This window comes from Cnephaeus nilssonii, assembly GCF_951640355.1.
Source record: "Cnephaeus nilssonii genome assembly, chromosome: 7".
Taxonomy (NCBI): Eukaryota; Metazoa; Chordata; class Mammalia; order Chiroptera; family Vespertilionidae; genus Cnephaeus; species Cnephaeus nilssonii.
The window spans coordinates 2,343,217-2,368,021 of NC_137078.1; the positions used below are offsets into that span (position 1 = coordinate 2,343,217).

Below are 24,805 nucleotides of genomic sequence, written 5' to 3' on the forward strand. Positions count from 1 at the left end.
TTAAGGTATTACATATGTGTCCTTATCCTCCCATCCCCCCCCGCCCCCCGCACACACACACACTTATGCCCTCACCCCCCTGTTGTCTGTGTCCATTGGTTAGGCCTATATGCATGCATACAACTCCTTTGGTTGATCTCTCCCCCTTACCCCCACCCTCCCCTACCTTCCCTCTGAGGTTTGATGGTCTGATCGATGTTTCTCTGTCTCTGGATAATTTATTTGTTACATTTTCTTCATGTGTTTTTACTACAGAAAGAACAAGGAGGACTTTTAAAAATATATTTTTTTATTGATTTCAGAGAGGAAGGGAGAGAGAGATAGAAACATCAATGATGTTTATCATCGATTGGCTGCCTCTTGCATACCCCCTACTGGGGATTGAGCCTGAAACCTGGACATGTGCCCTGACTTGGAATTGAACCTCCTGGTTTATAGGTCAAAGCTCAACCACTGAGCTACACAGGTTGGGAGGGAGGAGAAGGGAGAGGGCGTAGGGAGAGAGACATTGATTGGCTGCCTTCCACCTGCACCCCAACTGGGAATCAAACCCTCCACCTTTTGGTGCAGGAGACAACACTCCAACCAGGGATCAGGGCACCTTTTTTATAATATGGGGATATGTGTGCCTTTCATTGTTATTAATGAATTAAATGGAAAAATGTGCCTAGCCCAGAATCTAGCATGTAGCAGGTATTCAAATGGTATGATTAATAAAGAAAAATTTTGGCAAAAGTCTAGCTTCTTTTATATAGTCATGATCTAAAATATCACTAGTTATCTTAGTGTCACTTAAGTAGAATACTTAAAAAAAAATAAGTACCTATATTATACTGGTTTTACAAACTCGCATTAAGTTACTGAAATAGTTTTAAGAATAGGTATAGCCCGGCTGGGTGGTTCAGAGCATTGACCTATGAACCAGGAGGTTACCGTTTGATTCCTCAGGGCACATGCCTGGGTTGCAGGCTTGATCCCCAGTAGGGGGCGTGCAGGAGGCAGCCAATCAGTGATTCTCTCTTATCACTGATGTTTCTACTTCGCTCTCCCTCTCCCTTCCTCTCTGAAATCAATAAAAACACATTAAAAAAAGAATAGGTATATATTTTAGTTAGCTGATTTTATATCCTGTTATGCCATTGACACATCATTTGTCACTTTCTTATGTCCTAATACAGTGTTCTGTGTACTCCCCACCTGCTCCTGACCCATTGCATCATCTCGTATAATTTTATCTTAAATTTCACTCATAATCCAAGTTATTGGAATTGATTACCTCTGAATGCATGTATGTTCATTTGGCTTTTATTCCTCCTTTACCTTTGTTCAAGTGAAGCACAGAGATAATCTTACAAATACATTTTGTAATTATCCAGGTACTAATTCTGCTCTATTATATGGCTTGACTCAATTCATCACAAAATGGCATTTTTAAAAATATGTCTTTATAATTTGAGAGAGGAAGAGAGAGAAACAATGATTGGTTGCCTCCTATAAGCACTCCAACAGGGGACTGAACCCACAACCTGGGCATGTGCCTTGACCGGGAATCGAACCAGCAATCTTTCAGTGCATGGGACTATGCTTAGCCATCTGAGCCACACCAGCCAGGGCAAAGAATGGCATTTTTAAATGGCTCTATCACAAGTAATTATTGAAGAAATGTTTTCAGAAAATGGGAAGATTAAAATTTGGGAGATACAAAATACAATATAGTGCAAATACAATAAATAGAACAATAAATAAATGCAGTATATAGAGTGTCTAAACTAATGAAAATAATCTTTGCCACTTTAAATTGAAAGAAATTAAAGGTTAATATGAGTTTCTTTTAAAAGGTCTGAATGGACAGACGAATTAAACACATACAGAGTGGAAGCAGCTTGGAAGTTATCACAGTGGGATTTGGTAGAAAACTATTTGGCAGCAGGTAAAATTACTTCTTAAAATATAAGTTGTTTTAAGATGCCATAAATAGACTTAAGTGTCTAAGCAATCATCATAATTAATCTCTCAGCTTGTTTTGATAGCTTTGTTTTGTTGTTACAGTAGAATGAAACCATCTGTTCAGTATTTCTTCTGACCATTTTAATAAGTGAAATAAAACTTGTTCATAGACCCAGTACTCATTCCTTGACTCTTTGTTTTTCAGATGGGAAATCTACCACATGGAGTGTCAGACTGGGGCAGCTATTATTATCAGTCAAAAAAAGAGATACCACAGCTTTTTATGATACATTGAAACTAGTGAGAGCCGAACAAATTGTACCTCTTTCAGCTGCAAGCTTTGAAAGAGGCTCTTACCAACGAGGATATGAGTATATTGTCAGGTATTTCAAAGTATCCATATTTATATTCCTGGTCTATAAGTATCATCTGATAGGCTTAGAATGTTTTGATTAGTAAATAACTGATATTATGTTTGTTATCATGCATAGCTAAACAAAAGAGCTTTTTCATTCTTTAACTCACAATCACTCTATAGTTTTCCCTTTTTATTTATTTACTAGAGGCCCAGTACACAAAATTCATGCGGGGGGGAGGTCCTCTCAGTCCAGCCTGCACCCTCTCACAATCCTGGACCACTGGCTCCTAATCGCTTGCCTGACTGCCTGGTCGCCCCTAACTGCCCCCCTCCCCTGCCAGCCTGATCGCCGCTCACTGCCTCTGTGTGCTAGCCTGATCACCCCCAACTGCCCCCCCCCACCGGCCCTCACTGGTCGCCCCTCACTGCCCCCCTGCCAGCCTAATCACCCCCAACTGCCGCCCTTGCTGGCCTGGTCACCCCCAACTGCACCTCGGCCCCCCCCCCCCCCAGCCTGGTCGCCCCTCATTGCTTCCCCATCGGCCTAGTCACCCCATGCAGCATGCTGTTCAGTCGTTTAGTCGTCTCTCACTAACCCCCCTGCCGGCCTGGTCGCCCCACACAGCCTGCTTGTTCAGTCGTTTGGTCGTCCTTCACTAATCCCCTTGCCGGCCCGCTCACAGGCAGCCATCTTGTAAGGGCATGAGGGTTAATTTGCATATTACCTCTTTATTATGTAGGATTATTATTATTTTTCTAATTCTCACCCAAAGGCATGGTCATTGACTTTTTTAGAGAGGGGAAGGGAGGGAGGGACAGAGGCACGGAGGGAGAGAGAGGAAAAAAAACATCAATCAGTTGCTTCCCATACTTGCCCTACTAGGGTATTGAACCCAAAACCTAGGCATGTGTCCTGGCCAGGAATCAAACCTCTGACCTTTTGGTTTATGGGATGATGCTCCAGCCAACTGAGCAACACTGGCCAGGGCTATCTTGTAGTTTTAAAAAAATGTTTTAATGTACATTCTATTAATTGGGAAGGCAATTATGAGACTTCTAAAAAAATAACTAGAAAAATCTTATATTTGTCCTGATGTAATTCATAGTTTATTTTTTATACAACTAACTTAAGTAATCTAGACATCTGTGCTTGACACATTGGTCTTCACTATTTATTGATCCCCTTCCCTTCTTCTCATTTAGAAAGACATTTGATATTTCTCTCCCCCAAAATGTAGGCATTACATTACTAGGAAAGTTTATTAACTTATAGAGATAAGGAAGAACATGATGGCGAACATTTTAGGTCTGTTAATTCATCTGAAGGAAATAATTAAACATGTTTTAATTGAACTATAATAAATTAAAATGATAAGTAAGCAATATTTTTTTTAGTTAGAAGAATTTACTATATTTTTTATAAGCCCCTTTAGTAATAGCTTAATGAAACCAGAGATTGAACCACCAAAATTATTTCTGTTCTGTAGTTGTATTCTTGAATACTGACTGAATCATAGGCTAGTGTGAAAGTATGAGTGATTCCATTACTCTTAGGAAAAAAATCAGTGTATCATTTCTCATTTTTTACTGACATTTACTATGCCAAGTCTTCTTATGGGCAAATATTTATGTTGACATATAATGGATTGATATTTTCTTTTATCTTCATAGAGGTGATAAAATTTTATTTTCATACATTTGAATTTAGTTTTATATATCATTCTCTAACTTAATAGGAATTTGGGGATCATAGTAAGCACTACATTTTTTAAAGTATTTTTTAAAAATATATCTTTATCGCCCTAACCAGTTTGGCTCAGTGGATAGAGTATCGACCTGCAGACTGAAGCGTCCCAGGTTCAATTCTGGTCAAGGGCATATACCTTGGTTGTGGGCTCAATTCCCAATAGGGGGCAAGCAGGAGACAGCTGATTGATGTTTCTCTCACTTTCTATCCCTCTCCCTTCCTCTCTGTAAACTTCAATAAAATATGTAAAAATAAAATAAAATAGATCTTTATTGATTTCAGAGAGGAAGGGAGAGGAAGAGAAATAGAAATACCAATGATGAGAGAGAATCATTGATTGGCTGGCCCGTGAATGCCCCACACTGGGGATCAAGCTGGACTAAATATTTAAATCAACATCATATTATACCCAATATGAAAGGTTGTTACTGTGGATATTTACTGAGAATATGTATTGGTTAAAGTTCTTCCAAAGAAAACTGCACATTTTAGATTCTCATGGCTAATTTAATATACATGCATTATATATGAGATTAATAAGCATGAAGATTATATTATTTTAACATTGGCTCTATTTGTCTCTAGATTACACATGTTGTGTGAGTTGGAGCATAGCATCAAACCACTTTTCCATGAGTCTCTAGGTGATAATTCTCAAGAAGATTCTCTAAACTGGGTAGCTCGACTAGAAATGACCCAGAATTCCTATAGAGCCAAGGAACCCATTCTGGCTCTCCGGAGAGCTTTATTAAGCCTCAACAAAAGGTTTGTCCACACTTGGTTTTAAAATGTCAATTATTGTGAATTTAGTATTGTATTTGTATGTTACTTGGGGGTATTTAGCTTTTCTAATTTTCTCTCTGAATCTCTATTTTTCTGTTTTTAATGGTCAGGGCTACTCTACATAGTTGAAATAAACCTAGAACTTAAGAGTTACATGTACATGCAATATATTTTCTTTTTTTTAATGTTAAAAAAACTTATCTGGGGAGGTACAGATATGAGTCATTAATAGGTCTTCATAGACTCATCGATAAAAATGGAGCACTTAAAGAAAATTAAAAGTATTTTTTTAGCAAATCTTTGATTCCTTTGAAATGGTGTATTAAGAATGTTCCATGTTAGAAAGAGGTGTTTTAATTGGCATTGAATACACTTAAAAATGCTCTTTCCCTCCTATTCTGTCACATTTCTTTAGACAAGATTACAATGAAATGGTTGGAGAATGCTGGCTACAGAGTGCCAGAGTAGCTAGAAAGGCTGGTCACCATCAGACAGCCTACAATGCTCTGCTCAATGCTGGAGAATCACGACTTGCTGAGCTGTATGTGGAGAGGGCAAAGTGGCTGTGGTCCAAGGTAATGCCAAGGGAATATCATCATATATATGTATTTTGCAGATTATGTACTTTTTCTAAAAGCCTGAGTGACAGACAGTCTCCACTCTCAATTGAGAACCTTCTTTTTCTGTCACCTTTTTTCATTATTTACCTACTGTAATTGGGAAGGAACTATTCTTTTTATCCTGAAGTCCCCAAATAGTTTTTCATTTCAAGACTGAAAGTGTAGTTCTTTCAATTTTCACATGTTTTTCATTGTTTTCTTGAGGGAAGTGACCAATTTTACTTTGTTTTAATAAAGATTATATGTAGTAAGATATCAAAAAAATATTTGTTAAATGAACACAACACTGTCCTTATTCACATCTTTGGCAGATAATTAGTTTTTTGTGGACTTGTCAGTACTTACCATCAAGATTCACTTCCAATTAATCTAGCTTGTTAGGAACGGCTTAGCTTCAGAACAAAAGTCTCTAATCGTCAGATTAAAGCTATAGTAATGAGAAAAGGGCTTTTTAAATATCTTAACTTGGAAAGCTTATGTCTAAGATTTAAAAGTTGATATTTATATATCATACTCATGTTTGCCACCAGTTTAGTATTAGCAGTAGGTATAGCATGTTTTGAAGTTGACATTTACCAATTATAGTTGGTGCCACCTGTACCTGCACCAACTTCATGGTGGCTCAGAAAGGACAGGAGAGGAGATGTTTCCCAGACGGGAAGTGAAAGTAATAATTCAGGCTGCATTGGGCAGTGACTGATCATTTTCTGAGCTAGTGTAATTCTATACGTTGTAATACCTTAAACACAATGTGTTAAAAATGCAGTTCATCATCTAATAATTCAGTGCCGTTACTCCTCCCATTTTCCCTATTTTTCTAAGTAGGACTCTTACATTCTCTCATCCAAGATATTTGGGCATCATCTTGAACTTCCTACTCTCCCTCACTTTTCACATCCAGTTGGAAACTAAATCTACCTTAGAACAGTGTTTTAAATCATCTCCCTCTTATTTGTCTCTGCTGCTTTTATTCATTCCATTTGTAACCTATAACAATGTTAAATAGCCTTTTTGGCAATCTTACCATTTCTCTGTATACATTACTGCAGTCTGATGTTTCTAAAATTCATGTTGAATCACGTTGTTCCCTTGATTAAAATCCTTCAAAGTATTCTGTATGCCTTCAGCATTAAGTCTGAATTCTAGAAAGTACAAAAGGCCCTTTGTGATTGAGTTCCAGTCTACCTCTTCAGTTTCAGTAACAAACTCTTTAGGCTTCAGCTAAAACCCGACTACTCACTTTTCTCCCAATTAAAATTATTTTTTCATCTACCAAGAACGTTTTTTACTGAATTCTCTGCAGGGAAAATTTATACTCATTATTTAAGACCTAATTCAGATCTTCCTTATTTGGTAACCTTTCCAGACTGATGCTCTTCTCCATTTTCCTATATTTTCAGGTCCATGTTGGGGACTCCCTTTACTTTCCCCCATTATGTCTACATATATTCCTCTGTTAATAGCATTTAGCACATTGTGTTGTTATTTTACATAGTCTATTTCTTCACTTGACTGTGAACTTTTTTAAGCCAGAAATTTGGATTTATTCATTGTTTATCCCCAGTCATATAGATTTATTTTCAGTTCCCAGCACTTTGGTCGACTATATAATGAATGAATATGAATTCTACACGAAATGAAGCAATGTTTTCTTTTTAGGATTTTACTTTTATAGCATGGAAATAAGAGCGGAACATTAAATTAAAATGGATCTACACATAAAATATCTAATGAACTTTAAATCCTAACAATTTTATTTGTTTTTCAAAAAATGGAAATATGTTCTTAAATGTTGTTGCCTTTTTTTTTTCTTTTAGGGTGATGTTCACCAGGCACTAATTGTTCTTCAAAAGGGTGTTGAATTATGTTTCCCTGAAAATAAAACTCCAACTGAGAGTAAAGACATGTTAATCCATGGTCGAGCTATGCTGCTAGTAGGCCGATTTATGGAAGAAACAGCTAACTTTGAAAGCAATGCAGTTATGAAAAAATATAAGGCAGGTATATTTATAATACAATTTCAATGAGAAACTCACTCTTTTGTTTTGTTTTTTAAAATGGATAAAATTATTTTAAAGTCCAGATGGAAGAATACACGTATAAAAATAGCCAAGAGCCCTGGACAGTGTGGCTCAATTGGGTTATCGTCGTCCCATAAAACAAGGTCACTAGTTCTATTATAGGTAAGGGCACATGCCAAAGTTGCCAGCTAGATCCCCAGTAGGAGGTGTGCAGAAGGCATCCAATCAATGTTTCTGACATTGTTTTTTTTTCCCTCTCTTTCTCTCTCTCCCTGTCCCTTCCTCTTTCTCTAAAGCCAATAAAAAAATAATTTTTAAAAATAGCCAGGAAACTTGTTTGACTTTTAGTGCGTATATAGCGTAAATATATAGCTGGAGGCATTATTACACTAAGGTAAATACATTCATGAAACCATCACCCAGATTAAGAAGTAGAATATTATTAGCAATTTACAACCCACTCTTTCACCCTCCTTCCCCAAAGTTAGCTACCCTAGCCTAAAAATTTTTGAACAAACACAATAAATACTTTCCTTACTACTAGTTATTAAGATTTACATAGATGGTGTTATAAGACAGATACTTCTCAGTAATCCATAGGTCAAAGAACAAATTGCAATGAGAATTGAAAAATACTTTGAACTGAATGATAATAAAAATATGACATGTTGATGCAGCTAAAGCCATTCTTTTTTATTAAAATAAATTTTTTAAATATATTTCTTTATTGATTTCAGAGAAGAAGGGAGAAGGAGAGAGAGATAGAAACATCAATGATGAGAGAGAATCATTGATTAGCTGCCTCTGCACTCCCCTACTGGGGATTGAGCCCGTAACCCAGGCATGTGCCCCTGGCCAGAATCGAACCTGGGACACTTCAGTCCTCAGGCTGACGCTCTATCCACTGAGCCAAGCCGGCTAGGGCTAAAATATATTTTTATTGATTTCATAGAGGAAGGGAGATGAGGGAGAGAGAGATAGAAACATCAATGTTGAGAGAGAATCATTGATCGGCTGGCTCCTGCATGCCCCCTACTGGGGATTGGGTGCACAACTCCAGGCATGTGCCCTGACCAAGAATCGAATTGTGACCTCCTGGTTCATGGGTCAATGCTCAGCCATTAAGCAACATTGGCCAGGCAGCTAAAACGATTCTTCAAGGAAATTTCAAATGTTATATGCATGTATTAAAAGAAAATAAAGATTCAAAATTAATGAGCCTTAAGTATCCACCTCAAAGAGTTAGAAAAGGGAACGAAAATTTAAAAAAAAAACCAAGAATGTAGAAGTTAGGAAATAATAAAGTAAGAGACAGTGGCTATAATTTGTGAGGCAGATTACCTGAGAAAGAGAAGTTAAATAGACAAAAAGTTATAGATCTGTATAGGTAGCCCCGGAATCTTTGATTAAGGGCCATGGTGTACATACATAACTCAAAACCCTTATGAGGCCCAGCTGGAAGCAGCTGCTGAGGAAAGAACAATTATGCGGGAACTATAAGAAGAACAATATTTGGAGGGCAAATAGACCCTTTGATGTAAATTATCAGTGTCAATATTTTGGGACTCAGGATAGAAAAAGGTAAAGTCTGACAAGTATATCTGGAGGGCAAACTTAGAAAAATTAGTGTATGTGTGAAAACTTATAAAAAGTCCTAGAGCTGCGGTGCCCAAAAATCCGTGCACTGGGTGGGGGGTCCCTCAACCTGGCCTGTGCCCTCTCACAGTCCGGAACCCCTCGCTTCTTACCACCTGCCTGCTTGCTGCTCCTTAATGCTTGGCTCACTATTCCTTAGTGCTTCCATGGAGGCAGGAGAGGCTCACGCCACCGCTGCTGCGCTGGTCAGGCGTGAGCCCAGCTTCTGGCTGAGCCGTGCTCCCCATGAGGGAGCGTGCTGACTACCAGGGGGAAACTCCTGCATTGAGCATCTGCCCCCTGATGGTCAGCGCACGTCATAGCGACCGGTCATTCTGGTCATTGCACTGTAATGGTCGCCTAGGCTTTTATTATATAGACTAGAGGCCCGGTGTACAAAATTCGTGAACTGGGGGGAGGGTCCCCTCAGCCCAGCCTGCACCCTCTCCAATCTGGGATCCCTCTCACAATCCAGGACTGCAGGCTTCCAATGGCTCACCTGCCTGCCTTCCTGATTGCCCCTAACCGCTTCTGCCTGCCAGCCTGATCACCCCTAACCACTCCCCTGCCAGCCTGATTGATGCCTAACTGCTCCCCTGCCAGCCTGATTGCCCCTAACCACCCTCCCCTGCAGGCCTGGTCACCCCTAACTGCCCTCCCCTGCAGGCCTGGTCACCCCTAACTGCCCTCCCCTGCAGTCCTGGTCCCCCCCAGCTGCCCTCCTCTGTAGGCCTGCTCCCCCCCAACTGCTCTCCACTTCAGGCCTGGGTCCCCCCCAACTGCCCTTCCCTGCAGGCCCTGTCACCCCAACTTCCCAACTCTGCTGGCCTGGTCACCCCTAACTGCCCTCCCCTGCTGGCCTGATTGCCCACAACTGCCCTCCCTTGCAGGCCTGGTCCCTCCCATCTGCCCTCCCCTGCTGGCCATCTTGTGGCGGCCATCTTGTGTCCACATGGGGGCAGCCATCTTTGACCACATGGGGGCATCCATCTTGTGTGTTGGAGTGATGGTCAATTTGCATATTACTCCTTTATTAGTATAGAATAGAGGCCTGGTGCAGGGGTGGAGGCTGGCTGGTTTGCTCTAAAGGGTGTCTCAGATCAGTGTGGGGGTTCCCTTGGGGTGTGGGGCAGCCTGGGCGAAGGGCCTGTGGTGGTTTGTAGGCCGGCCACGCTCTCTGGCGACCCAAGCGGAGGCCCTGGTATCTGGGATTTATTTATCTTCTATAATTGAAACTTTGTAGCCTTGAGTGGAGGCCAGGGCAGGCCAGAACGGGCGGGAAGCTTGGCTTCCTCCATCGTGGGGGGCAACCCAAGCCTCTGGCTGGCTCTAGCTCCATGGCTGCCGCCATTTTTGTTGGGATTTATTTATCTTCTATAATTAAAACTTTGTAGCCTTGAGTGGAGGCCAGGGCAGGCGGGAAGCTTGGCTTCCTCCATCGCTGGGGGCAACGCAAGCCTCCTGCTTGCTCCAGCTCTGTGACCGCCGCTATATTTGTTGGGTTAATTTGCATACTTGCACCTGATTTGCTGGTGGGCATGGCTTGTGGGCATAGCGGAGGTATGGTCAATTTGCATGTTTCTCTTTTATTAGATAGGATAGTAATTAAGGTCTTTCCCCACACTGGTCTGTGTCCTTGGGCTATACATATATGCATATAAGTTCTTAAATTTATACTAAATAGGTCCAGTAAATATGCATTCACCTGTTGCTGTGAGTAAGCAAATGCATACAACTAGGGTGTGGCTTAGCGTACATATGTCGGAAGATTGGTGGGCAAGCCTTAAAAATGCTGCAGACAGAGAGAACCAAGATGAAGGCATAGGTAAACGCTTGTACTTGCTGCCTCCCACAGCCACATCAAAATTACAACTAAAATACAGAACAGCTATCATCCAGAACTGCACCAAAGCTGGATAAGTGGAAGTACTACAACTAGAGAGGTAAAGAAGAAAGCACACTGAGACTGGTAGGAGGTACAAAGGCGAGGAACAGGCTAATCCGGCACCTGGGTGTGTCACTTTTTTAATCAGGAGGGAGATTGCCTCTGTGGAGGCCACCTGGAGGAGTCAGGGGTCCCAGCCCCACACCAGGATCCCAGGCTGGGAAAAGAAGTCCCTACAGGCCGTAAGAACTACAGACTGTAAAAACCAGTGCAGATTGGGGCTGAGGTACACACAGGCTGCTGGAGACTCAGCTGTTCCTCCTAAAAGGCTGGCTCCACAAATTGAATTTACAAGCTCCCACTTCCTCTGAGCTCCAGTGCTGGGCGAGGCTCTGGGGAACCTAGACACATACGGGGAGAAACTGGACTGTCTGGCATCGGGGCAGGAACTCGGGGGCGACTTCTTGCAGAAGGAGGTGCTCCCAGCAGTCATTGTTCTCGTGCTGGTACCTCCCTGCTGCAGGGCTGACTGGCAGCCATTTCTGTTTGCTCCACCCTGGTGATTCCCTGAGACCCCGCCCCACCCAATTTACAACCCCACCCAAGCTGTGTGCAGCGGCTTTTGCATATGAATGGCCTGTCCTGTCTCAGGTCAAAACTCTGTCAAACAAGCTGGGTCAGGGAGCCCTAAACTTATCAATAAATGGCCCAGAAACCGGAACCGGCACTAGCCTGCTTGCTTCACAGGTGGGCCTTGTCTGGGCACTTCCAAACTCAATACAAAGAGGAGGAATCTGCAGATCTCTCTGTAGCTCCTGCTGGGTGGCCCCAGGCAGTGGCTGACTTTACATCTCTCTGGAGACCCAAGAGCCAGTGTACCCAGTGGTCATGTGAGACCCATTACTGGTCAGGGCATATGCCCTGGTTGCAGCTTGATCCCCAGTATAGGGCATGCAGGAGGCAGCCAATTGATGATGTTCTTGTCTCATCAAAGTTTCTATCTCTCTTCCTCTCTAAAAATCAATTTAAAAAACTTGTTAAAAAATGCTACTGATTTCTGGATGTTTATTTTGTATCCTGCTACTTTACTGAATTCAGTGATCAGTTCAAATAGGTTTTTTTGGTGGAATCTTTAGTATTCTCTATATACAGTATCATGTCACCTGCAAATGACAGTTTTACTTCTTCCTTTACAATGTGAAGCCCTTTATTTCTTCTTGTCTGATTGCAGTGGCTAGACTTCCAGTACTACATTGAATAATAGTAGTGAAAGTGGACATCCCTGTCTTCCCAGTCTTAAGGGGAACACTTATATTTTGCCCATTGAGTATGATATAGGCTCTGGGTTTGTCATATATAGCCTTTATTATGTTGAGGTATGTTCCCTCTATTCCCACTTTGCTGACAGTTTTATCGTAAATGGGGGCTGGATTTTATCAAATGCTTTTTTCTGCATGTATTGATATGGTCACATGCTTTTTCTTCATTTTGTTTATGTGGTGTACCACATTTATTAATTTGTGGTATTATACCAACCTTACATCTTTGGAATAAATCCCACTTGATCATGGTATATGATATTTTTAATGTATCCCTGAATTCGGTTTGCTAATATTTTGTTGAGAATTTTAGCATCCATATTCATCAGGAGTATTAGCCTATAATTTTCTTTCTTTGTCATATCTTTATCTGGTTTTGAAATTAGGATAATTTTGGCCTTGTAAAATGAGCTGGGGAGTCTTCCATCCTTTTTAATTTTTGAAATAGTTTGAGAAAGATAGGTGTTAGTTTTTTGAATGTTTGTTAAAATTAATCTGTAAAGCCATTATGTCCAGCGCTACTCTTTGTTGGGACTTCAAAAAACACTGCTTCTATTTCACTAGTTTTAATCTGTTTATTCAGATTCTCTGATACGTCCTGATTTAGTTTTGGAAGATTATATGTTTTTAGGAATGTACCCATTTTGTCCACATTATCCAATTTGTTGGCATATAGTTGCTTGTAATAATTTTTTTACAATATTTTATATTTCTTTGGTGTCAGTTGATACTTCTTCTCTTGCATTTCTTGTTTTATTTCTTTGGGTCTGCTCTCTTTGTTTCTTGATGAATCTTGTGTCTGGTTAAAGGTTTGTTAATCTTCTGTATCTTTTCAAAGAACCAGCTCTTGGTATTATTTATATTTGTACTAGAGGCCTGGTGCATGAAATTCATGCATGGGGGGCGGTGTCCCTCAGCCCAGCCTGCACACTCTCCAGTCTGGGACCCCTCGAGGGATGTCCGACTGCCCGTTTAGACCCGATCCCACTGTGGGATTGGGCCTAAACGGGCAGTCAGACATCCCTCTCACAATCCAGGAGTGCTGGCTCCCAACTGCTCGCCTGCCTGCCTTCCTGATTGCGCCTAACTGCTTCTGCCTGCCAGCCTGATCACCCCCTAACCACTCCCCTGCCAGCCTGATTGATGCCTAACTGCTCCCCTGCCAGCCTGATTGCCCCTAACTGCCCTCTCCTGCCAGCCTGGTCACCCCTAAATGCCCTCCCCTGTAGGCATGGTCACTCCTAACTGCCCTCCCCTGCAGGCCTGCTTCCCTTCAACTGCCCTCCCCTGCTGGCCTGGTCCCTCCCAACTGCCCTTCCCTGCCTGCCTGTTTGCCCCTAACTTCCCTCCTCTGCTGGCCTGGTCACCCCTAACTGCCCTCCCCTGCTGGCCTGATTGCCCACAACTGCCCTCCCCTGCTGGCCATCTTGTGGCAGCCATCTTATGTCCACATGGGGGCAGCCATCTTTGCCCACATGGGGGCAGCCATCTTGTGTATTGGAGTGATGGTCAATTTGCATATTACTCTTTTATTAGATAGGATGGGTTTTTATTAGATTCTATTTTACTTATTTCTGCTCTGATCTTTATTATTTCCTTATACTCACTTTAGGCTTTGTTGTTCTTTTTCAAGTCCCTAAATTTTAGTGGAAAATTAGATTATTTACTTGGGAGTTTTCTTGTTTCTTGAAGTAGGCCTGTAATGTTATGAATTTCCCTCTTAGGGCTACATTCCCTATGTCCCACAGATTTTGGGTTTCTGTGTTCTCATTTTCAGTTGTTTCAAGGTATCCTTTGACTTATTTTTTGATCTCACTGTTAAGCCATTCATTGTTTAGCAACATGTTATTTAGCATCCATATCTTTGTTTGTTTTTCATTTTTCTTCTTGTGATTGATTTTAAGTTTCATAGAATTATGGTCACAGAAGATGTGTGATATGATTTAAATCATCTTAAATTTTTTTTTTCATTTTTTTTATTTAGGTATTATATGTGTACATATCTTACCATTGTCCCCCCCACCCCACACCCATGCATGCCCTCACCCCCCAGAGTTTTGTGTCCATTGGTTATGCTTATATGCATGCATACAAGTCCTTCGGTTGATCTCTTATCTCCCCCACCTCTCCCTAACCTTCCCCCTGTAACTTGACAGTCTGTTTGATGCTTTACTGTCTCTGTATCTATATTTTTGTTCATCAGTTTATAATGTTCTTTATTATCCATAAATGAGTGAGATCATGTGGTATTTTTCTTTCATTGACTGGCTTATTTCACTTAGCATAATGTTCTCCAATTCCATCCAGGTTGCTGCAAATGATGAGAATTCCTTCTTTTTTATGGCAGCATAGTATTCCATTGTGTAGATGTACCACAGTTTTCTGATCCAGTCATCTGCTGATGGGCACCTAGGCTGTTTCCAAATCTTAGCTATTGTAAATTGTGCTGCTATGAACATAGGGGTGCATATATCCTTTCTGATTGGTGTTTCTAGTTTCTTCGGATATATTCCCAGGAGTGGGATTACTGGGTCAAATGGGAGTTCCATTTTCAGTTTTTTGAGGAAACTCCATACTGTTCTCCACAGTGGCTGCACCAGTCTGCATTCCCACCAGCAGTGCACGAGGGTTCCTTTTTCTCCGCATCCTCGCCAACACTTGTCGTTTGTTGATTTGTTGATGATAGCCATTCTGACAGGTGTGAGATGGTACCGCATTGTCATTCAATTTGCATATCTCTGATAATTAGTGACTTTTAGCATGTTTTCATGTGTCTCTTGGCCTTCCTTCTGTCTTTTTTTGAAAAGATTCTATTTAGGTCCGTTGCCCATTTTTTTATTGGATCATTTATCTTCCTTTTATTAAGTTGCATAAGCTGCCTGTAGATGTTGGAGATTAAACCTTTATCAGTGATAGCATTTGCAAATATGTTCTCCCATAGAGTGGGCTTTCTTGTTGTTTTGTTGATTCTTTCTTTTGCTGTAAAAAAGCTTTTTATTTTGATGTAGTCCCATTTGTTAATTTTCTCTTTAGCTTCCATTGCCCTAGGGGCAGTGTCAGTGAAGAAGTTCTTTTGGCATATGTCTGAGATTTTGTTGCCTGTGGATTCCTCTAGTATTTTTATGGTTTCCCGTCTTATGTTTAAGTCCTGTATCCATTTTGAGTTTATTTTTGTGTGTGGTGTAAGTTGGTGATCTAGTTTCATTTTTTTGCATGTATCTGTCCAATTTTCCCAACACCATTTGTTGAAGAGACTGTCTTGACTCCATTGTATGTTCATGCCTCCTTTGTCAAATATTAATTGAACATAGTGGTTTGGGTCGATATCTGGATTCTCTATTCTGTTCCATTGATCTATATGTGTGTTCTTGTGCCAGTACCAGGCTGTTTTGAGAACTGTGGCTTTGTAATACATTTTGAGGTCTGGTATTGAGATCCCTCCTACTTTATTCTTCTTTCTCAGGATTGCTGTCGCTATTCGGGGTCTTTTTTTATTCCAGATGAATTTTTGGAGAGTTTTTTATAGGTCTGTGAAATATGCTGTTGGTATTTTGATGGGGAGTACATTGAATCTGTAGATTGCTTTGGGTAGTATGGACATTTTAATGATGTTGATTCTACCAATCCATGAACATGGTATGTTCTTCCATCTGTTTACGTCTTCCTCTATCTCTTTTTTCAGTGTCCTGTAGTTTTCCGTCAATCATCTTAAATTTATATAGACTTGTTTTGTGTCCTAATATGTGGCCTATTCTCGAAAATGTTTCATGGGCACTTTAAAAGAATGTATATTCTGCTGCTTTGGGGTGAAATGCTCTGAGAATATCAATTAAACCAATTTGATCTAGTGTGTCATTTAAGGCCCCAGTCTCCTTGTTGATTTTCTGTCTGGAAGATCTATTCATTGATGTCAGTGTGGTATTGAGATCCTCTACACAGGCGTCCTCAAACTACGGCCCGCGGGCCACATGCGGGTGTTCTTGCCATTTTGTTTTTTTACTTCAAAATAAGATATGTGCAGTGTGCATATGAATTTGTTCAAAAATTTTTTTAAACTATAGTCCGGCCCTCCAACGGTCTGAGGGACAGGGAACTGGCCCCCTGTTTAAAAAGTTTGAGGACCCCTGCTACTGTAATTGTATTACTGTCGGCCTCTCCCTTTATGTCCATCAAGGTTTTCTTTACATATTTAGGTGTTCCCATGTTGCGTGCATAAATGTTTGCAAGAGTTATATCCTCTTCTTGGATTGCTTCCTTTATCATTATGTAGTATCCTTCTTTACCTCTAATTACCTATTCATATTTTACTTTACTTTCTAGCATAGTGTGGGGGTTTTCTGAGGAGTGTATCCTGTTCTCTTTTTCAGGATGTGACCTTGTTCCTGCCAGAGTGGGAGGATGGGCATTTCTATCTTGCCAAGTACTATGACAAATTGATGCCCATGGTCACAGACAACAAAATGGAAAAGCAGGGTGATCTCATTCGGTATATCGTCCTTCATTTCGGAAGGTAAGTGTGAGAACTGCAAGTTTGCTGATTATATATGTCTAGGTGACTATTGTCATTGCATTGTTATCACAGATCTTTTCATATTCAGGATGTTTTCTGCTTTACCACTGATTCAACCTATCACATTAGATGAGATGTTAATTTTTTCTCTCTCCTTAAACAAAAACTATTTTAGCCCTAGCCAGTTTGGTTCAGAGGTTAAGAGCGTTGGCCCATACACTGAAGGGTTGTGGGTTTGAGTCTGGTTAAGGGCACATACCTTAGTTGCAGGCTTGATCCCTGACCCCGGTTGGGGAGCATGTGGGTAGCAACCTGTCGATGTGTCTCTCTCACGTGGATGTTTCTCTCCCGTTCCCTTCCGTTCACTCTGAAAATCAATGGGAAAAACAATCTTCAGGTGAGGATTAACAAAAAAACAAAACACCCACAAAAAATTATTTTAATGGGATAAGGCATATATATTTAAAAAACATTTTATAGTACCAAGTATATACAATGAAAATTACATATCCTTCCCATTTCAGACCCTCATTCCCTGAGTCCCCCTCCCTAGAATGCCAGAAGACCCTAAATCTGACATATTTAATGGTTCTATTTAATTGCCAGTAGAATCTTCTAGCCAATTTAACTAAGAAGTAATATCTATACAAAAATGGTTTTGACATCAGACTTGTAGAAAGAACTTATCTCTTAAACTAGATACCAGGTGAAATATAACTTAATTTCATCTATTAGCAAATTGTAGCCAAATAATGTATTATCTCATGACTACTGTTTATATTGTCACAAATTATTAATTCCTAAGAAGTAATAATGATATTCCACTCATTGTTTTTATCTTGCTCATTAGCATTGTTTTACATTGAAAGGTAATTTATTTCAGAGCAATAAATATTTAAAGTTGCCTATTACTGTGTATTTTGACTTCTCATTTAAATATTTTCAGGAATCAAAACAATATTTGTTTATAAGTGAAAGGATTGTAATATTATCCAAGTTTTCTTCCCAAAATGGAATTCAAGTTTTATAAAATTCAAACTTAATTTTATTTAATAACTAGAGGCCCAGTGCACAAAATTTGTGCACTCGGGGGGTCCCTCAGCCTGGCCTGCACCCTCTCACAGCCTGGGAGCCCTTGGGGGATATCCAATTGATGGCTTAAGCCTGCTCCCCTTAGCCGTCAGGCGGACATCCTTAGTGCTGCCGTGGAGGCGGGAGAGGCTCCCACCACCGCGGCTGCACTTGCCAGCCATGAGCCCGGCTTCTGGCTGAGCGGCGCTCCCCCTGCGGGTGCACACAGACCACCAGGGGGCAGCTCCTGCGTTGTGCATCTGCCCTCTGGAGGTCAGTGCGCATCACAGCGACCGTTCATTCTGCTGTTTGGTCGATTGGCATATTAGCCTTTTATTGTATATGATGATTATTAATTGCTTGTTATTGAAGCAGACTTTCTGGCATATTGGCATTTTAAAATTGAAGCATAAGCAGAGGATATTTTTCTTTTCTGAAGTATAGTATTAGTATATGTGTTGGTATATAACATTTACTTAATACATTTCCTCTAAAATGGAGTTATTTAGAGTCCTTGATATGCATAACACTGTTAGGTATAGTGTGAGATACCTATAAATGTAGTTTAAGAAAATAAGGCAATTTTATAACATTTTATCCATAGTAGTTACACTAAAACATTTGGATACTTAAAGGAGTACACTCAGCTGTGGAGATTTATATCTTTTGAATGATTGAATTACTATGTGATTACTAATTAAGCATCAGTATTTGCCCTCAAGGAACTCCAGTCTAATTAGGTAGAGAAACTTTAAGCATGTAAAACATTTAAATATTGATGTATAATAGAATGGTATCAAAATAATGGTATCAAGATACCAAAAATGAACCAAATGAGTCCAGAATTTGGGCAAATCTGAAGTCAAAACTCAAGCCCTTGGTTTTGTGATTTGAAAAGTATACTTTTTTTGTACTGCATTGCTACAGAAACCTGGTAGTCCTCATGAAGAAGGTAGGATTTGAAAGATAATTACATTTAAGAAGGAGAGGACATTACTGACTTTTTACAGATTGGCAGAAAAACAGGGTTTGAATGGTTTATTCAGAGGATTGTGAGGAAATTGGAGTTGATGGAAAATGTATGCTGGTGAGTAGTAAGAGACTAAGATTGGAAAGTTATGAAGAAACAAGATTGTGAATATTTGAATCCTAGGCAGAGTTGTTCATGTGGTCTTAATATATAGGTAGTTGATTATTGCTTCTGAACATGGGGAGAACATGATAAAACTAGAATTTAAAGAATGTTAGTCTGGAATTTATTGAAGGGAAGAAATGTAGAATTAGGGAGACTAAGTTATTATAATTTCCCAGAAATTGAGTGATTGGGCATGATCTGGGCCATGGAATACAATTGAAGGCACAGATCCTAAGGACAATTTGAAAGAAGTATTGACAGGATTTTGACTAGGTCATAACTTATATTAATTTTGTTACAGGCAGTATTGAGCTTAATAGGAAAAAAAGAGAGAGAGGAAGTCAAAAGATAACCTCTACTAGGAAGAAAGAATGATACAATAATTTTTGTCAGAAGGCTATATATTACTCAAGTAATAGTTTAAATCTTAATTTTTTAATTTATATAACATAAACAAAGAACACTATGTTAATATCTTCTCTGTATGATTGCAGATCTCTACAATATGGAAATCAATTCATATATCAGTCAATGCCAAGGATGTTGTCACTATGGCTTGATTTTGGTGCTAAGGCATATGAATGGGAAAAAGGTATAATTTTGTATGTAAAGTTTTCAGGAACCAAGAAGAATTATAATTTTTGTATAAAAGTCAGATTTGGCTTCACAGTTTAACTTATTAAAAGCTAGGAATGAATTTGATACTTAACATTTTATAAATTAGAAAAGTTAGCTATAATTCAAAAATAAATTTTAAAATTATTTTATACTAGAGGCTTGATGCACAGGATTCCTGAACTGGTGGGGTGGGGGGTGTGTGGCCTGTGCGGACTGGCCTGCTGTGGGAGCGTCACTCATCCTGGTCAGACAAGTGGCTGTGGACCCGCCCTCTGAGCGGCTGCTCCCTGGTCCGGCATCTTCCGTTGAGCCGGAGCACTCGCCTCTCCAGAGGACCCAGTCGAGGCTGGGCCCAGGGACAATAGCACTGAGAGGCGTCAGAGTAGGCCTCAGTCCCGCAGCGGCCTCGGATCCGCCTCCCAGCCTCCGGGGTCAGCTCTGCGAACCCTGTGGCTGTGCTGCGTGGCCTGCGGGCATAGGGAGGACGCTGCAGGGAGCGAGGAGGGAGAGGAGGAGCCTGGGGCGAGGACGCAATGATCATAGCCCGGGTTCCTGACCGGCACTCATTCCGGTCAGTCAAGTGACGCTCCCACTGTGGTAGAGCACTGACCACCAGGGGGCAGCTCCTGCATTGAGTGTCTGCCCTCTGGTGGTCAGTGCATGTCATAGCGACTGGTCGACAGGTCATTCTGGTCCTTCCGCCATCTGGTCACTGGGCTTTTATTATATAGGATAAGTGTGAACAAGAAACTAAATGTTAAAAAGGGGAAAGACTGCCCTGGCCTGTGTGGCTCAGTTGGTTGGGCGTCATCCCATGCATGTGCATCAAGGGGTTGCTAATTTGATTCCAGGTTGGGCACATGCACAGGTTGCATGCTCTATCCCTGGTGAGGGCGTGCAGGAGGTGGCCAATAGATGTTTCACTCTGACATTGATATTTCTCTTTCCATCTCCTTTCTCTCTCTCTCTCTCAAAATCAATTTGAGAAAATTTTAAAGGTGGGGGGACACTAAACATAGACTTTTTAAGTTAAAATAGGGTAAACTTTCAATATTCTATTAGTTTCATTTGTACAACATAGTTATTCAACATTTAAATACCTAACAAAGCGATCACCGTGATTAGTCTGGTACCCATCTGTCATTGTACGAAATTATTATAATATTATTGAATATATTCCCTATGCTGTACATTACATCCCCTAGACTTATTTTATAAATTTGTACCTCATTCCCATTCACCTTTTTCACCTTTCCTCCTTTTCTCTTCCCCCTGGCAACCATCAGTTGTTGTCTATATCTATGAATCTGTTTCTGTTTTGTTTGTTGGTTTGTTTTGTTTCTTAAATACCTAAACATAGACTTTTTAAGTAGTAGCAATTTAGGACCTGCAATTGAAAATTTGCTCACTCTTTGATGAAGCTAACAGATATTGAAAAATACTAGTTTAAGCCAAATAATTTACCATAAAAATTATAATGGATTGTGGCTTATTTTGTTTGTTTCTACTAAAAATTAATGGCCCTTAAATTTTTCAATGGTCCTAAATATTTTTTCCTACGTGGACAGAGAAAACTATATTTTCACAAATTGGCACATGACCTGGTTTTGTACATGAGAATAGCACACATTACTCACTCTTTTTCCATGGGGGAAACATTCTAAGACCCCACTGGTAGTACTGAAACCATTGGTAGTACTAAACCCTAATCAACTTCTTCAACTCTGTTAGAAATTTGGCAGCAGCGTCTTCATTGGCAAATGCAGCCTCTGCCATAATTTTTATATTTTTCAGTCCAGATCTGTTCCTGTATCTTTGTAACTGTATTTGCAGTGAGTGGCTTGGTGTCACTTATTTCAGGGGTTCCCTTGCTGAAATCTTTGTGTGGGCTCATTACTTGCTGGTGCAACACGTTACTCTCAGTCGGAAAAGGTTTTCTGGGCATGTCTTCCATCCACAAATTTAATACCTTTTCTATCTTAACTAAGCACTTCTCACATATTGTGGCTGAAACTTTTGCAGCTTGAGGTGCAATAGCAAAACTAGCACAACTTTCTTTTTCCTTCTTCAAAACTTCATGGATAGAAGACTCTTACTATAGATGTTAGCAACCCCAGCATATGACTTTTTTCTTTCCAGATTGATGAGAACTTTTACCTTTTGACTTAAATGAAGCATGTTAGGGCTTTTCTTTGGCATATATGAATTGCCAGGGTCACTACTCCTGTGCTTTGGGGCCATTATTAAAGTAAAATTAGGGTTATCGTAATACAAGCACTGTAATACGTTAGTAGTCGATCTAATAAGAGAGAGACTTAAGTGACTAGCATGTATAGCATGAAGACACTGGACAAAAGGATGAATCATGTCCTAAGGAGGACAGTGGGGATGGAATGAGATTTCATCATGTTACTCAAACTGTTGTGCAACTTAAAACTTATGAATTGCTTATTTCTGGAGTTTTCCACTTAATATTTCCAGACAGCAGTTGACTGCCAGTAATTGAAAATATGGAAAGCAAAACAGAGGATAGAGGGGATTACTTTATGTCTTAAAGCTGTTTTTAAAACAAAATTTTTCTTTTGTGAAATGAACTGATATATTGTTTTATTCTTTCTAACTTCTTTTTTTTTTTTTTTTTTTTTTTTTTACTTTGATTTTTCTTCCAGCTGGCCGGTCTGATCGTGTCCAAATGAGAAATGATTTAGCTAAAATAAATAAAGTTATCACAGAACACACAAGTCAGTTAGCTCCATATCAGTTTTTAACTGCTTTTTCACAGTTGATCTCTCGAATTTGTCATTCTCATGATGAAGTTTTTGTTGTCTTGATGGAAATTATAGCCAAAGTGTTTCTGGCCTATCCTCAGCAAGCAATGTGGATGATGACAGCTGTCTCAAAGGTAATATATTTATCACAACAGTGGGTTTTTCCCCTTCTTATATGGTATTAATTACTTAATGCTAATATGTAGGTGTGAGTTCCAGGGTTTCTCTCTTATATTAGATTTGTAGTAAACATAAATATTTAAAAAACAAGTTGTAGCATAATGTTTCATTTTAAAATTTGGAAATATCTACCATACCAAATGAATTGAGTAATAGGTTTAAGATCAAAGAATTCAGCATGCTTTTTCTTTATAAGGTATATAAATTGTTAGTGCTTGGTATAAAATAGCAACGTGCCCTGGGTGGGTAGCTTAATCAGTTGGAGCGTTATCTGTACACCAAAAGGTTGCAGGTTCAATTTCTGGTCAGGGCACATACCTAAGTTGCAGATTCTATCCCTGGTCAGGCACGTATGTGGGGCAATCAATCGATGCTTCTCTCTCACATCAATGTTTCTCTCTCTCTCTTTGTCTCTCTCTAAAATCAATCAAAAGCATATCCTCGGGTGAAGGTTTAAAAAACACACACATAAAACAAAAATAGCGCCCTAGCCAGTTTGCTCAGTGGATAGAGCATCAGCCTGCAGACTAAAGGGTCCCAGGTTCGATTACCGTCAAGGGCATATGCTCCAGTTGTAGGCTTGATCCCTGGAGCATGCAGGAGGCAGCCAATCAATGATTCCCTCTCATCATTGATGTTTCAATCTCTCTTCCTCTCCCTTCCTCTCTGAGATCAATAAAAATATATTAAAAGACAAAACAAAAACAACCACCTATTTTTTTCCCAAGTGTTTTAATCCAAAGTACCAGAAATATTAATACTAGATAGAAAAATGTTTTTGCATTATTAATGGACTTTACAACTTGGTAAATATGTTTGTTTAATAAATGTTTTAGAGAATTTCAAAAATATACAGAGATAAAAAGGAAAAAATTTATACCTTTAATATTTTGATGTTTTATATATTTTCTGTGCATATTTTAGCTCTAATTTTTATTACATAGATACATAATTTCATAATTTCACTTAAGATTGTTACCATAAGTGTTTTCATGTTACTAAATATTCTTCAAAGACATAACTTTGATAATTATATAAAATTCTGTAATAGTTAGCCATAACTGTTGATCAAGATTGTTTTCACTTTTTTTGCTATTGTATTACATCTAGACACATCTACATGTATTCTCATTTCTGTTTTCTTCTTCGGGGTAGATCCTAAGAAATGAATTCATCAGGTCATAGGGTAGCAGCATTTTTATGACTATTGATAATATTGCCGAATTGATTTCCAAAAAGTTTGAATCAGTATACTAGTAACTGCATCATGAGTACTTTTAAAGTTGATTTTTGTTAAAAGTTTTGTTGTTAATCTTTTTTAAATCTTGTATAAAATTGCATTTGACTTTTTTTTTACAGTCTTCTTATCCCATGCGTGTGAATAGATGCAAGGAAATCCTAAATAAAGCTATTCATATGAAAAAATCTTTAGAAAAGTTTGTTGGAGATGCAACTCGTCTGACAGATAAGCTTCTAGAATTGTGCAATAAACCGGTATTGTCATAAATCTTACTACTGTATAGACCAGTGGTCAGCAAACTCATTAGTCAACAGAACCAAATATCAACAGTACAACGATTGAAATTTCTTTTGAGAGCCAAATTTTTAAACTTAAACTTCTAACGCCACTTCTTCAAAATAGACTCGCCCAGGCCGTGGTATTTTGTGGAAGAACCACACTCAAGGGGCCAAAGAGCTGCATGTGGCTCGTGAGCCACAGTTTGCCAACCACGGGTATAGACCAATGTTGGATATTTTTAAACAAAATTTCTAGATGATTTTAGCTAATTTTCTTTCATTTGATTAAGTTAAAATTATAACATATATTGGTATACACAGATAGCAGAAGTCATCAAATTGTATGCTTTAAATCTGTGCAGTTTACCCTAATAAAGCTGTTTTTAAAACTAATAACATGTCCCTCTCTTCAAATATCCTCCAAATTTCTAAAAGTTTTCAATGTAAATTCTTCTGAGAGTAAATTATCCATGTTTATGAAAAACAATTTTAAGTAGAAAATATGAGATAAGCCATGTAAAATATACAGTGAATTCAAATTGTCTCTGGTTGTTTTCTGTCATATCTTTAAATTTTCAGATTTTATTACATGAACCTACATGAAAGTAAAGAAGATTGGAGTTTTTGATTTGGCTTTTATTCTTTCAGTACACATTTTATACCTACCTGGAGACAAACATTATGTTGAGG

The 24,805-nt window shown here is 39.4% G+C and overlaps 1 protein-coding gene across 2 annotated transcripts in view; it reads left to right on the forward strand.

Moving 5' to 3' along the window:
* ATR (ATR checkpoint kinase) overlaps positions 1-24,805 on the forward strand; it is a 161,447-nt gene that overhangs the window by 115,022 nt on the left and 21,620 nt on the right. For both annotated transcript variants that reach the window (XM_079777343.1, XM_079777344.1), the window contains 9 exons: positions 1,839-1,930; positions 2,153-2,330; positions 4,638-4,817; positions 5,251-5,410; positions 7,273-7,452; positions 16,683-16,825; positions 19,526-19,623; positions 22,319-22,551; positions 23,957-24,091. In XM_079777343.1, coding sequence (XP_079633469.1) covers positions 1,839-1,930; positions 2,153-2,330; positions 4,638-4,817; positions 5,251-5,410; positions 7,273-7,452; positions 16,683-16,825; positions 19,526-19,623; positions 22,319-22,551; positions 23,957-24,091 — 1,399 coding nt within the window. The remainder of the gene's footprint in view (positions 1-1,838; positions 1,931-2,152; positions 2,331-4,637; positions 4,818-5,250; positions 5,411-7,272; positions 7,453-16,682; positions 16,826-19,525; positions 19,624-22,318; positions 22,552-23,956; positions 24,092-24,805) is intronic.